This window comes from Leptodactylus fuscus, chromosome 6 (genome assembly GCF_031893055.1).
Source record: "Leptodactylus fuscus isolate aLepFus1 chromosome 6, aLepFus1.hap2, whole genome shotgun sequence".
Lineage (NCBI taxonomy): Eukaryota > Metazoa > Chordata > Amphibia > Anura > Leptodactylidae > Leptodactylus > Leptodactylus fuscus.
Window position 1 is genome coordinate 111,639,814 of NC_134270.1, and position 12,634 is coordinate 111,652,447.

At 41.6% G+C, this 12,634-nt stretch overlaps 1 protein-coding gene across 2 annotated transcripts in view; it reads right to left on the reverse strand.

Moving 5' to 3' along the window:
- Window positions 1–4,279: 4,279 nt before the first annotated feature.
- EDN3 (endothelin 3) overlaps window positions 4,280–12,634 on the reverse strand; it is an 87,591-nt gene continuing 79,236 nt past the window's right edge. For both annotated transcript variants that reach the window (XM_075277052.1, XM_075277051.1), the window contains one exon: window positions 4,280–7,769. In XM_075277052.1, the coding sequence (XP_075133153.1) occupies window positions 7,751–7,769 (19 nt within the window). In that variant the 3' untranslated portion in view covers window positions 4,280–7,750. The remainder of the gene's footprint in view (window positions 7,770–12,634) is intronic.

The window sequence follows — 12,634 nt, forward strand, 5'->3', positions numbered from 1 at the left end:
TTGCTTACCTGTATATGTTTTATTACAGTGGTACGGGTTGCTGGTGTTTTTCACCTTTCTACCAGCGACCGGACAGAAACTCAGAATGAGAATTAATTCATACAATCAAACAACAGAGAACTGATCTTCCCGTGCCAAAACACTTCTGCCAGGAAGATCACAACATCATCAATGACATGAAAATCTTGATCTTAAAAGGGAACTTTAAATCAAGGAAACAGCGACTGATTTATGAGTACAAGGCCATGACTCTATTCCAGACATTGAACAATGGGATGAACATCTCACTTGGGTTTATGTCTTTTTATACAGATCATTAAGACAGCCATTAAGATAAGAACCAGGGATCTGGCAATTGATTTTTTGTTGTTATAAGTATATAGTAATAAGCCTCTTCCCCCCTCCCTCCTGTAATTCTAGCCCTGTGCCCAGTCATAAATATGCAGCCTCTACAAAGTGTTTTTTTAGTTATATCTGAAGAAGAAGCTCAGAGGAAGCTTCGAAACGTCATATTCTGTCATCATTATGAGTTAACCATTAAAAAAAGGTATCACCTACTGAAGACTTGCAAAGTTTTTTTGTTTTTTATATTTTATAACCACTGGCTAACACGGTACCAAAACAAACATTTTCCTTAATACAAGTCATAAATAGTTTGGTTGCTATGGAAACCTGGTGTAAAGCTGTGTGTACGTCAAGACTGAAGAACCTGAGAGTTTCCATTGGTCCATAAGCACCATGTGATCATGTGTATCTCTGTTTGAATAACAGTGAAAAACCTGCGATTGATTGTTATGGAAACCTGGAGTAAAGCTGTATGTATGTGACCTTGTGCAACAGTGTCATCCACAGTGCCCTGCACCTTTAAAGTGACCTACAGCAGTGAAGAAAAATGGCTTGGTTGTTTTGGAAACCTGGAGTAAAGCGGTGTGCATATGGAGACTAAGCGCAGGTGAGCTTCTATTGGCTAATAAGAGACATGTGACCATGTGTATGGCAGTTGGATTATGAGTGAAAGGCTTGCAGGCTTCTAATGGCTAATGCAGGTCATTTTTGGGAATACTGTATTTCAGAAACAGTGCAACCTAGAGAGCTGATACCCAGTGTAAAACCTTGGCGGACACCTGATGTACCTGTGTGCGAAATTAAATAAAGATCAGTCCAGTCACTTAGTTGTACATAAAGAACAGACATTATATATATATATATATATATATATATATATATATATATATATATATATATATACAGTATATATATTTATTTATTTATTTATTTATTTGACATAATAAAAGTTTTTTAAAATGATCTAGGGCATAAAAATAAAGTTATATAGTCAGCCAAATTATGTATACAACCATGGTGATTTTTACTCTCCACAAGAGTGGGTTAGTATTCCACAAAAACTACATGTCCACATTGCATCAGTATGTTATCTGCAATTATGGATCCACAAAAAGTCGTGTGATCCCATACATATGTCTGTGTCACAAATATGGCCAGGATTAGGACCTTTTCCATATTTTGCGGATGCTTTCTACAGCACAGACACTAACTACATGCCTCCTATGGTGGAAATGCAGAGAAATAGAGCACTAGCAGTTAGTTTCTATCTCAGTTTACATCCATGTATCTTTTATAAGATTTTATATAATGTGCTAGTTATTATTTAAGTCTTGCTCATGTACTTATTTAGGATCATTGTTACATTTTACAATGTTTTGCTGAAGCATTGCAACACGGTTTAGTAATGATGATAATATTATGGGCGTCTTTATTTTGCAATCTTTCTGGCATTGTAATGTTCATTGTATGTTTATCAAGCTCATTTTAAATTCATCTTCTGGAAATTCAAGGAACTTTATAAACAAACCCCAGAGGCTATTATTTTATGATATTTTTAGACTGAATTTCTGAAAATTCATCTCCGGTCATATCAACAAAAGGGATTTAGGTGAATTAGGAGAACCCATTTTATAATAAAATTGCAATATATTATTTGATCCTTATGTTCCGCATTATAAATAAATCAGAAACCGAGAAAAAATAATTGGGGGATCTTGATTTAGGGTTTAGTGATGTAGACACAAAAGTATTTTCCCATTGCGATGGTTATAGATGAAGGCTGGAGTATACAAAATATAGTGGCAATTCTCATAGCAAGTGAATGAGGGACTGGAACTTGTTATAGTTTGTAGTTGACTTTTATTCCCAATACGATTAAGTCTGTGCTTACTTTTGAGAGTCCCAATGCTCATGTCCTGGTAAAGTATCTCAATGCAAAGAGGCCACCATGCCATAAGAAGTTTGAGGAGACTGTCCTTTACATGAGTACGACTTCACTGTTACACACTGAAGACCTGTATACACAGTAAAGTTTTCCTGACTATCCAGATATTAGGCAGGATTGCATAGAACAAGAGAACTGCCCATGAAGGGACTTGTGTAAGCCAAAAGAGTTACCCAAGAAGTAATTTGGTGCTAGCCTGGTGTTGTCACAGAAAGGATCATGGAGAACAAGGAGCAAATGCTACTCCTACACCCACACAAAGTAATAAGTGCCATGAGTTACACCTGTTAAAGGGGATTTCTGACAGCAAACTAATGATCATACCATCACAGTAACAGAAGAGAGGACACCATCTTGGGGTTTGCTTGTGTGGGGATATGCACAGTGCAGCTGTATTCACTATTCTGCAGGTAGAGTTACCTGGCATAATATATTAACACTGGTGTTTGTTGCTCCGGTCTTTATCTATTAGCTGCTGGCATCAAGTAGGGTAAAATTTATGCTATTTTGTTTTGGGTGGTCCGTGAGCCTGGAGCTGAAATCTAAATCAGCTAGGGACTGGTATAGATTTCCCATTATTTTCACAAATAGACTCAAATAATGATAAAACTAGTCAGGCTGCCACACTCTCCTGTCAAGAATCTTGTCCATGATTTGCAATGACCACCAGCAGAATTATGAATGCAGCTCTCGAGGTGGAATTAGAATTAGGTAGGGAAGAATACATTTGTTCTTTTTCTCCATTTTAGGAATCCTTTGAAGAAGTTGTTTTGTTTTGTTTTTTTTTTGGTCTACATCTGTTAATTTAAATACATTTACATCACGATACCCCAGATGAATGGGCCTAATCAGGAGGGTGTCTCGAGCCGTGGACCCCGTGGCTGAATCAGCTGCAGAATCCGTGGCATGATCTAGCAGGACGCTTCTTTTTTCAGTGTCCTGCTGCGATCTCTGCCTCCCATTGAAAACTAATCTGCGGTTAATTCCTCTGTGTGAACACACCCTTATTCTTATGCAGAGCGGTAGGAAAAGCCGGTCTTCATAAGGCTCTCCCTATGACCTATGCACAGGTCACAGAGCAGTTGTGTTCGAAAAAGACTGCCATGAACATCTCCAGATGTTCATGTGTAGTTCATGTGTAGTCTAAAGAATACCTCCAAATACTTTTAACATAAAAAATTAAAGTAAAAACATATTAGACAAAGGTAATGACTGACTCCCAGGCTCTGCAGAGATCGGCTGTTCCAGTAGCCTCCAGGTAGTAGTAGTTATAGTAGTGGATGGGGGAGGAATCGGTAGTATGAAAAATTCCTTTTGGGCGCAAACCATTTTTTTAAAGAGCTAGTCATGGGCAACCCCATAATTCAAAAATCTGTCTGTTTAAACAAGAGATACAAGGCAAAGCAAAAATTCGATACAGATGGGTAACTCAATCATGGTAATGGCAGAGAGTTTATTTAGCTCCAGTGGGAACCAAGTACACCTGCCTCTAGCGAAGCTCATTGCCATTTTGACTGCTGTTGACTTCCTCTTGGCAGCCCTATTGATACGGCACTTTCCTAGTGCTGCTGCTCCAACATTTTAGTGAACCAATTGCCAATTTGCAAGTCTATATTGATTAATATATTGTTTAACAATTTCACAAAGAAACAAGAGTCTGGCTGCTTTATAACAAAAGTCAAATTTTAATAGATATTTTATATATAAAGATTTTTTTGCTACAAAAAAATCCAGACAAAATGTAGTATTTGAAGATTTTTTGACAATAAATAGTCCACATTTATAACTGTACAGAGCACATGCCTGCAACTAGGGAGCAGATATACAGTGATAGCATGAAACACAATACATGTCGCTTGACGATACAATAACTTAGAGCAATGGTCTCCAACATGTGGCTCTCCAGCTGTTGAAAAACTACAACTCCCAGCATGCCCTGACCCTGAAGGGAAGTTTTAATGAGACTTAACGTTAATGCCACAAAAGTAATTTTTCTAAAAGATAATATAAAACACATTGACACAACAGCCTGGAATGTAAGGGACACAAATTAGACTGAATTGTGGGATTTTGGCAATGATCACATTTCAGTAGGCGAATGTTTGCCAAGAACATGTTATTTACTGTGACCAAATAGAGATATTTATATACTACATTTTTTATATATATATATATTTTGTACATGGTGATTTGAGAAACCATAAGCATATTTCTGAGTTATGAAATAGTTTTAGTTTTACCAATCTTGACACCAGCAAAGCCATGTACATAAAGCCTGTACAGTGGCACATGTAATGTCTATGGGTCAAGGCTATGGAGTCAATGTGCCACCATATGATGCCATTGTATTTACATCTAGGGAAGAATACCTCTGCTATATGGCACCAGATAGGTCATGGTTCAGTTTCATACAGATGTGCAGTATAGGCCCATTAGGCCTAAATGTTGTAATACCCTTAAAAAGTGGGTTATACCTACTACTTTTTATGAATGTGTCTTTTATAAAAGTTTAATATATGTATGTAAAATGTATTTACACTTTCTGTATAACTGTCCCAAATTTAGCAAGAAACATCTGGTCGGCATTACATTTTGTATTGTCCCATGGGAAAATTCTAATAATTTTTGACCATTTGACTAAATAACAACAGATGTATTAGGTTGAACTATTGAAGGGACCGCCGGTTACCAGACACTTCTGGTAGATTTTATTTAGGAAAAGACTGAAACATACAATGATCCCATCATGTGGAGACCCATGCCGTAGGTTTAACACACTCCTGCCATTAAGGATCTAGTATTTCAGAGACTTAACATAACACACCCAAACGCCCTGGATCAATTGATAGAGATGAAATAGCGGTGGCTACTATGACCATGTGTAGATGGAGACACTGCTTAAAGGGAGCTGTCCAATTTAGAAAATCCATTTTCACATACACTTAAGGAATAAAGAATTTTTAAAAGTTTATAGATGTATGTCTAGCATGAAAAGCGGTTAGGGCCATTTCATGTAGCCATGTATGGGCCAGGAAAAACTGTCCATATATCAGCCCAATTTAGTAACTTGGTTGAACTGAAATAACATTTTCACTAAAGTCACATTCAGGCCAGTAAATGGACCATTGGACACTGTTGTGTGAAACCCATGTTCTCTGAAGAAACATCTCTTACTTTGTGTGAAGTAGGACAGTACAGGTCTTACAAACAACCCATTGATATTAATAGGCATTGTGTAATGCTTCATTTTCCCTGTAGGGGTTCGGCAAGGAACTTAAAAGGTTACTTAAATGGCCTCCATATTTATTACAGCTTATTGCTGGGCGTCATTCTGTGATCAGAAAATTGTATAAGAAAACCCTTCAAACTATTTATTTCTGGGCTCAGGGCTGAGCTGTAACTCCAGACAACCCACATATGAGTGACGCGGGTTCTGGGAAACAATTTTTTTGGTCAGACACCCTCTGTAATACTGTCTCTATTTAATGGTGTTTAAACCCAACCCCCTCCAACATGGCACTCATAAGCTGTATATTAAAGTATATTAAAACTAAGCACATATACAATACATATAAATTTTTACTTTTAATTTAGCTCCATAGTGGTTTCAAAGCAAACATAGTTGTCAGACTGTGCAGCTGTTGCGACGTACAACTTTAATGGATGAGAAAGGTAAGAGAAAGAAAATGCCATCCTTATGTCTGATTTATCAAATTATATCATTTTGATCATTTACTGGAAAAGACATTTTAAAATAATTATTGATGTTGGTAAATGACCCTGAGAAAGCAAAGATTCTTGACCAATAACCAGTTCCCCAAGAAGCTGAGCTTGAATGGTGTTTCTGGTATAATGCTGTAGGTTTACTGCAGCTATTAGGTATAAGTTAGTCATACATATTATATGGACAAACCTCACTGATTTTGACAGGTTTAGCCAACCATCTGATGTGAATGTAGGCCCCAAGACTTTCTTCTGATGTCAGATGTTGAGGACGATAGGTTCTGCCAGATGAGTCTAGCAGCAGTTTTCTCTCCGCTCCGTGTTCAGGACACAAGCCATGCTTGTTGAGCTTAGTGTTAATGTACATATTACCGGAGCTGTTGGCCAGGTTGACATAGTGGATCGCCTAAAGTTGGTTTCACACACACTAACATGGCTGCAGTATATGGACATCAAAGCTCTAGTGGCTCCATCTCTCTAGTACTCTATTGTAATCTATGGGGAGTCTGGGTAATGCTGCCATTTTATGGTCAAGTGAAACCAATCTATGTTTACATTAATTTAGAATTTCTTTAGACATGGCAGAAGACAATCTTGGTGGGAGTCCCAGTACTGAACAGATGGTAAAACAGTTTATTCACCACCTGTGACTTATGTTATAAAGTCTGATTTATGTGGTGTAATGTCCACTGATATAACTGTGACCTATGGCAATGATCCAAGCAATACCCTACAAATTAAAGAGACACAAGTACCAAAACACCTTCTTAAAAGGTATTAGCGACATGTCAGATCATTTTGAAGCTATAACTACTTTTTAATGATATTTTAATCACACTTGTCACAAGGTATCACATTGTGGGGTCCAATAGATGGGACTTGCTCAGTTTTGAGATCATTGGGGATTCGTAGTCTCTGAAGAGATGGCCAAGTAGGCAGGAAAACCATCCCTTGCAAGATGTGGAAGTTCGTGACACTGAGGGGATTCCAGTAGCCAATTTTTACAACATTTTTAAAGATTTTTTGTGGACGATGAAGCTCTCCTTACACTGTACGGCTATAAGGACCACTGACTAGCTTGGCCATTTACACTGCGGAACAAAGTAGGCAGAAATATAACTACATTTATGATAAAACATGTCACATACATGGTAGAGTCATCACTTTGTGACTAAACCACTCACTGTGTTGTCCAGCTCATAATTCATTTATCCATCCATACCAATAAAACCCCAAAAACCTAATAGCCAGATTGTTGGCAACATAGCCTATTAAGAACACCATTCCCTGCTTCCCCAGAGCGTTATATCAGCTATATGATAGCAAAGCTTTTCCATGCTTAACTATCTGTATAAAAGCTATGCAGTAGACAGAGATTCTTTTCCTTGCATTAGCACTTTACAAAACTCTGGTTGCATATACATATATGTATAAAAGTAGTACTGTGCTCCTGTGGTACAGGGGGCTTGAGTTCTATGAAAAATTGCATTGGAAGGCAATGTGTTGCCACTGCCTCAAAAGGTGAGTAGATGACTGGTTGGACTTTTCAATGGATGGATCTCTCCTCAGTAGGACGTGTCCACTATAATTTTTTCCCCCACTTCTCTACACAAATACTGGTTGTGAGGTCAGACATTATGTTAACACAAAATGCAGAACGTCTCTTGTGTCTGAAGGGTTGTTGATGGGTTTCCACTATCAATGACACGTCATCACGGGGTCTCACACTCACTTGTTTTAAATGGCATCTCCAAACCTAGGTTAAAAAGATGAAGATGTATTAAAAAATTGAAAAGAAAAAGTAAAAAAACAAAACAAACAAAAACGACATATATATTTGGATATGCCCCAGTATTACAATTATGTATTTCTGTATTTAAATGCAGATGACGGTCCATATTAGATGGCTATACAATTGTGTATACTATTAAACACATTATATTTATGGCATACATATAGGCCAAGGATTGAACTATATTGGTCTTCTGAGTATTGTGCCCTTTCATCTCCCATCCACCATACTTGGTAGACACAAGGTTAGTAAATGTACTAACCTAATGTCTCCTAAATAAGCACAATGCGGGTAGATTTAATATTTCAAAATGTGTAGGGGTTCTGGTACAATGTAAAGTATAAACTCATGTGTATGCTTTACACCACCAAGTTTTAGACTCTGAAACTTTTTGTACTTTGCACCATTTCGAGCACGTCTGCCTGCTTGTTGATCAGAGAGTCAGTCATTCTATTAGTGAAAGAACAGGCAAGCCGACAACGTTATTGCCATGAATGGACTGACCTCAAATCTCCCAAGTGAACATTGGGTGTCCCGTAAAAAAATCAAAACACTGTGTATTTAAAAATAATGTCCCTTCACAACCACTAGGGGGCTCCAGCAATGAGACATTTATGAAATAAAGAGATCAGGAGTAGATTTTCCAACCAATTACAGGCTAGTTTGTTTGAAAAGGGTTTTCCCCATACTTGAAGTTTGATGACCTATCCTGATTGGGCCATTAGGGGGCCCGGTGACAGCCGCTACCGCTGCGTTTTTGTTTTTTTTTTTAATAGGCCGTTACGGGCCCTATTTACTTGCCAATCCTGGCAGGGCTGGGATCAGCAAGTGACACCGCGGGCCCCCCAAATACTATCATTATACTCGGGGGTCTTTGCAGACCCCCGAGTATAATGATCGGCGGAGGTAAGGGAACGTAAAAAATACTGTTACTTACCTCTCCACGATCCTGCCAGGCCTCCTTCATACCTGTCTGACGTCTCTGACGTCACATGAATCCGGCCTGCTTCCCAGGTCATGTGACGTCCGACGTCATTAAAGAAGAACGAGAGCGGCGGCCGACAGCATAGGAGCCGGGGGACAGGTAAGCAACTGGTTTTTTTAAAATGTTTTTATTCCCCCCGGGTCTCCGATTATTATACTCTGGGGTCTGAAAAGACCCCAGAGTATAATAATTGTTTATGGTTGTCCACAGTGGGACATAATACTGTGTGCAGGGGCCACTAATGGACATAATACTGTGTGCAGGGGCCACTAATGGACATAATACTGTGTGCAGGGGCCACTAAGGGACATAATACTGTGTGCAGGGGCCACTAAGGGACATAATAGAGTGCAGGGGAGGGGGGGGGGGGGTCGGTCGAGGTCTTCGGCGTCGGTGTTGGTTGGGGGGTGGGGCATGTCAAAAGTTCGCCACGGGGCCCCGCCATTCCTAGTTACGCCACTGCTCCAGTGAATGCTGCATCCACTTCATTATGTGACATATGGCAGCTTTGCACATTTGGTTGTGGATAAGTATAACCCTTTAATATTTACAGTCCCAGAAAACCTATTCAGATATCACCACAAGAAAGTGCAACAATTCCTGCGAGCTAGACTCTGTTTTCAGCCTCTAAATTCTAGTAATAAATGTTTCCATTCACTAAACAAGCAGGAAGAATGGAAGCACAAAATATATTACAAAGTTGCAAAACTCTTCTTTATAAATTGTACTTCCATAAAGCTAGACATAATGAAGCCAATAAGATGGACTCCACAACCTACTGCTGGTTTTCCTTTTACACAAAGAAACGATGAAACCAGTGGACAGTTGCTATATACTGTGTGTATTGGCCTTCTATTTTCCAGTGTCATTCATATCTGTTTTTCTTTAAAAGTTGTTGGGGGAGACTGACAGCAATGTGTTCAAGCCTTAAGGAGGATCACTAGTTCATGACCACTCAATCAAATGTCACATTGTGCAGTCTTGTATATTGCTTCCTTAAAGCAAATACTGGTCTAGACATGTGTAGTGTCTGTCCTAGTGACTAGAGATGAGCGAACAGTGTTCTATCGAACACATGTTCGATCGGATATCAGGGTGTTCGCCATGTTCGAATCGAACACCACGTGGTAAAGTGCGCCAAAATTCGATTCCCCTCCCACCTTCCCTGGCGCCTTTTTTGCACCAATAACAGCGCAGGGGAGGTGGGACAGGAACTACGACACTGGGGGCATTGAAAAAAATTGGAAAAAGTCATTGGCTGCCGAAATCAGGTGACCTCCATTTTAGACGAATAGTGGATTTCAAATCCGGGTCATATGAGAATGTGAACTTTGTGACTATGAGACAGGGATAGCTGTACAGGCAGGGATAGCTAGGGATAACCTTTATTTAGGGGGGAATGTTATTAAAAATAACTTTTTGGGGCTCTATCGGGTGTGTAATTGTGATTTTTGTGAGATAAACTTTTTCCCATAGGGATGCATTGGCCAGCGCTGATTGGCCGAATTCCGTACTCTGGCCAATCAGTGCTGGCCAATGCATTCTATTAGCTTGATGAAGCAGAGTGTGCACAAGGGTTCAAGCGCACCCTCGGCTCTGATGTAGCAGAGCCGAGGCTGCACAAGGGTTCAAGCGCACCCTCGGCTCTGATGTAGGAGAGCCGAGGGTGCACTTGAACCCTTGTGCACCCTCAGCTCTGCTACATCAGAGCCGAGGGTGCGCTTGAACCCTTGTGCACACTCTGCTTCATCAAGCTAATAGAATGCATTGGCCAGCGCTGATTGGCCAATGTATTCTATTAGCCTGATGAAGTAGAGCTGAATGTGTGTGCTAAGCACACACATTCAGCTCTACTTCATCGGGCTAATAGAATGCATTGGCCAGCGCTGATTGGCCAGAGTACGGAACTCGACCAATCAGCGCTGGCTCTGCTGGAGGAGGCGGAGTCTAAGATCGCTCCACACCAGTCTCCATTCAGGTCCGACCTTAGACTCCGCCTCCTCCGGCAGAGCCAGCGCTGATTGGCCGAAGGCTGGCCAATGCATTCCTATGCGAATGCAGAGACTTAGCAGTGCTGAGTCAGTTTTGCTCAACTACACATCTGATGCACACTCGGCACTGCTACATCAGATGTAGCAATCTGATGTAGCAGAGCCGAGGGTGCACTAGAACCCCTGTGCAAACTCAGTTCACGCTAATAGAATGCATTGGCCAGCGCTGATTGGCCAATGCATTCTATTAGCCCGATGAAGTAGAGCTGAATGTGTGTGCTAAGCACACACATTCAGCACTGCTTCATCACGCCAATACAATGCATTAGCCAGTGCTGATTGGCCAGAGTACGGAATTCGGCCAATCAGCGCTGGCTCTGCTGGAGGAGGCGGAGTCTAAGGTCGGACCTGAATGGAGACTGGTGTGGAGCGATCTTAGACTCCGCCTCCTCCAGCAGAGCCAGCGCTGATTGGTCGAGTTCCGTACTCTGGCCAATCAGCGCTGGCCAATGCATTCTATTAGCCCGATGAAGTAGAGCTGAATGTGTGTGCTTAGCACACACATTCAGCTCTACTTCATCAGGCTAATAGAATACATTGGCCAATCAGCGCTGGCCAATGCATTCTATTAGCTTGATGAAGCAGAGTGTGCACAAGGGTTCAAGCGCACCCTCGGCTCTGATGTAGCAGAGCCGAGGCTGCACAAGGGTTCAAGTGCACCCTCGGCTCTCCTACATCAGAGCCGAGGGTGCGCTTGAACCCTTGTGCAGCCTCGGCTCTGCTACATCAGAGCCGAGGGTGCGCTTGAACCCTTGTGCACACTCTGCTTCATCAAGCTAATAGAATGCATTGGCCAGCACTGATTGGCCAGAGTACGGAATTCGGCCAATCAGCGCTGGCCAATGCATTCTATTAGCCCGATGAAGTAGAGCTGAATGTGTGTGCTAAGCACACACATTCAGCACTGCTTCATCACGCCAATACAATGCATTAGCCAGTGCTGATTGGCCAGAGTACGGAATTCGGCCAATCAGCGCTGGCTCTGCTGGAGGAGGCGGAGTCTAAGATCGCTCCACACCAGTCTCCATTCAGGTCCGACCTTAGACTCCGCCTCCTCCAGCAGAGCCAGCGCTGATTGGCCGAATTCCGTACTCTGGCCAATCAGCACTGGCTAATGCATTGTATTGGCTTGATGAAGCAGTGCTGAATGTGTGTGCTTAGCACACACATTCAGCTCTACTTCATCGGGCTAATAGAATGCATTGGCCAGCGCTGATTGGCCGAATTCCGTACTCTGGCCAATCAGCACTGGCTAATGCATTGTATTGGCTTGATGAAGCAGTGCTGAATGTGTGTGCTTAGCACACACATTCAGCTCTACTTCATCGGGCTAATAGAATGCATTGGCCAATCAGCGCTGGCCAATGCATTCTATTAGCGTGAACTGAGTTTGCACAGGGGTTCTAGTGCACCCTCGGCTCTGCTACATCAGATTGCTACATCTGATGTAGCAGTGCCGAGTGTGCATCAGATGTGTAGTTGAGCAAAACTGACTCAGCACTGCTAAGTCTGCATTCGCATAGGAATGCATTGGCCAGCCTTCGGCCAATCAGCGCTGGCTCTGCCGGAGGAGGCGGAGTCTAAGGTCGGACCTGAATGGAGACTGGTGTGGAGCGATCTTAGACTCCGCCTCCTCCAGCAGAGCCAGCGCTGATTGGCCGAATTCCGTACTCTGGCCAATCAGCACTGGCTAATGCATTGTATTGGCTTGATGAAGCAGTGCTGAATGTGTGTGCTTAGCACACACATTCAGCTCTACTTCATCGGGCTAATAGAATGCATTGGCCAGCGCT